The 3,128-nt window shown below is 45.3% G+C and overlaps 1 protein-coding gene across 1 annotated transcript; it reads right to left on the reverse strand.

Annotated features, from left to right (window-relative positions):
- Positions 1–965: 965 nt before the first annotated feature.
- Positions 966–2,989, reverse strand: LOC141445411 (uncharacterized; the record flags this gene model as incomplete). Its single annotated transcript, XM_074111253.1, is given in 1 exon segment — positions 966–2,989. A coding segment is annotated over 1 exon segment (1,525 nt), but the record flags the coding sequence as incomplete, so codon positions are not given.
- Between the last annotated feature and the right edge of the window lie 139 nt (positions 2,990–3,128).

Here is a 3,128-nt window from a genome sequence, read left to right on the forward strand (position 1 = left end):
TGCTGCTGCTGCTGGCGGCGCTGCTGCCGCTGGCGCTGCTGCGGCGCAAGGGGCGCTCGCGCGGCCGCGGCGCGCCGCTCAACAGCGTGTGCGCGCCGCCCAAGGGCGCCAAGCTGTCCAACCTGACGGCGCGCGCGCGGCCGGCGTCGTGCGGCGGCGCGGGGGCGCGGGGGGCGGCGCGCCTGCGCTTAACAACCTAGACACGCTGCGCTCGTACGGCTCGGCCGGCGACGAGCTGGAGGGCCTGCCGCCCGACATCCGCCGCAACCTCAACCTGGACCCGGCCGCCGACCGCAAACCCTGGTCCGAGCAGATGCACCTGCACTCCTTCGTCGACAACAAAATCTACAACGGTGAGCGTGAGCGAGCGACCTCGCAGATCTTCTTTCCCGGTCGATCTCGAGTCCCGTCACCGCATCGACCGCTTACACGTTTCAGATCTGAAGAGCTGTAAGAACCGTCTCCGCGCGACGTCGCCGGTGCTGGCGCGGCGCGCGCCGGGCCGGTGGCGGGCGCGGCGGGGCGGGGACGGCGCGGGCGCGCTGGTGGGCGGCTACCACTGGGACTGCTCGGACTGGTGCGGCGGCGGCGGGCTGCCCGGCATCTCGGAGGTGGCCGGCTCGGAGCGGCCCGACTCGTCGGAGCAGTCGCCGCCGTCGCTGCCGTCGCTGCCGTCGCCGCCGGCGCGGCGCGCGACGCTGCCCGCGCCGCCGCCCTTCGACACCGACTCGGCGCCCGACGACCCCGACCCCGACCCCGACCACTTCGACTCCGGCGACCCCCGCCTCTGCGACGATCCGGATGATCTCGACCTTGACGCGCCGCACTTTACTGACGGTATAATTGTCATGTCATTAGTCACATTTTTCCTATAAAATTAGTGCAAAATGTATAGATACTTTTACAATGTCAGTCGACAGAAAGCGTGTTTACATCAAACACCGTTGCTATGCCAATTCGTTTAATCCTCAATCATTCAACTATGTTATGGTTTAACAGTCAGTCAAACGTTATCTAGGTTATTTTTAAGTACAGCGGCACCTATCGGTCAATAAAGTAACTATCGTCCAAAACATACTCCCGCCTAAAATGACTGAAGGTCATTTTACTGTAAATTTGTGACGACTGTACTTTATGTTAACTCCAAAACTGTCCAAACACGTTACTGACTGATAAAGTACATATTTTTTTTCATATAGCTCGATTCTTCTTTCAGTGGACTGTATTTTTTTGTTTGTTCTTTTGTATCATAGTCAAATCATTCTATTGCTTTTTCTTCTAAATTTTGAATGCATCTTTGTCTTTAGTTTTCTTGTATAAACACGACGTGATTTCAGGATTTCATTGTCTACGCTAGGTTTAGGAAAGATAAGTAATTTTTGGATCTATTTAGGTTTCTCTATGCAGTTACTTATCCCTCGGTTAAGGTAAGTTTCTCTTTATTCTCGTCTCGTTTGGCTTACTCTAATTAAACTTTTGTTTGTGCGTTTTATAATTATTTTCTTCTGTTTGGCTTTGTCGTGAACTTTTCGCTATTGAATTCAAATTTTGTAGTCTGGATTCTCCTGAATTAAAATTTGGTGTTGATTGTTTCTGATTTTCTATTCTTGTGTTGTGCTTCATCTCTATCTTCTTTATGTAGTATTCTTTATACTTTGTCATTGTTTTATCATGTAACTCATCTACTCCTTTCTCTTCGTGATTATTTATCTCTCTTCCTACTTGCTCGTTTTTTGTTTCTGGTTGGTATTTTTCATTGTTATCAATCTCTTGGTTTATCTCTCTGCTCTGTTTCTGTTGTTTTATCTCTCTGTTTTGTTTCTCATGTTTTATTTCTCTGTTTTGTCTCTCATGTTTTGCTTCTCTGATTTGTTTCTCATGTTCTATCTCTCTTGTTCTCTTAAGTTTTTCTCTCTCATGGGAATGGCTGTATGTGTAACCTCTATGCAACAGTGTATGGTGTCTTTTTCCACAGATGTGACAGGATGATTTGTTTATACAATACCTTGCTGGGTGGCCAGGTATAAGACAGTTAAAGCACAGTCTCTTGCTCTGTACAACGTCTATCTTCTCCTCAAGTATAAGTTGTTGAAATTCTCTGCATTGAAATATGCGGTGGTCTTGGTTGCAATATGCGCACTTATGGATCTCTGTGTCTACAAATAATGATGTAATTTCGATTTCATGATAATGCTCACTCTGGACGTTCGTTTTAGCGTTTTGGTTTGTACTCTGAATTGGTTGTATCATCTCTAAAACTCGAAATCGTTTTTCTAGGAATTTTGAAAACTTGGACATTGATGGTAACTCGTTAATGTTCATGTCGCTCACTTCTTCTTCCCACGCTTTATGAGTTTCGGTGTCAAGTTTGGAAACTATAAGATGAATGATGATGGTATCCCATGATTCAGTGTTGACTCCTTCTGCTTTCAGTTTGTTCAGGCATTCTATGGTGGTATCTAGCAGCTCTCGAATCGACTTGGCAGTTCCTGTGTTTATTTTTCTCTGGTTGATTAATCTGCTCAAGATCGAATTAACAATGATGCGTTTGTTGTCATATCTGCTTTTTAACATACTCCATGCTAAGTTGTAGTTACTATCAGTGACCGGTAAGTGTTTCAGTAGATGCTCTGGTTCACCTGACAGACAACTCTTCAGATAATGCAGTTTCTGAACATTTCCTAAATTGATGTTATTGTGGATGAGTGATATGAATAAATCATGGAATGACGTCCAATCTTGATAGTTGCCGGTGAATTGTGGAATGGTTATTTTCGGTAGTTTAATTTCTTCGCTTTTACTCGGGTGTTGGCTCTGATTCATTTGGTTTGAAATTTGTGAAGTGTCTTCTAATATGTCTGTCATCTCCGCTTTTAAATCAATGTAAAATTCTTCGTATGTCGAATAATAATCGTTGATGAAATATGAATGATGTTCCATGTCTTCTTTATTTACTGTTTTTATTATTTCTCGATTTGTCTCCACAAAAATTCTTCCAATATTCCTCTAAAGTTTCTTTTCTCGCTTTGACATATCCTCTTGTCAATCTCGCTTTTCCTGTGTTCTTAAAATTTATTTTCATTTTTTGGATAATCCCCATCGCCTGTTCTTGTTCCGCTATTAGTCCC

Source organism: Choristoneura fumiferana, chromosome 2 (genome assembly GCF_025370935.1).
Source record: "Choristoneura fumiferana chromosome 2, NRCan_CFum_1, whole genome shotgun sequence".
NCBI classification, from domain to species: Eukaryota; Metazoa; Arthropoda; class Insecta; order Lepidoptera; family Tortricidae; genus Choristoneura; species Choristoneura fumiferana.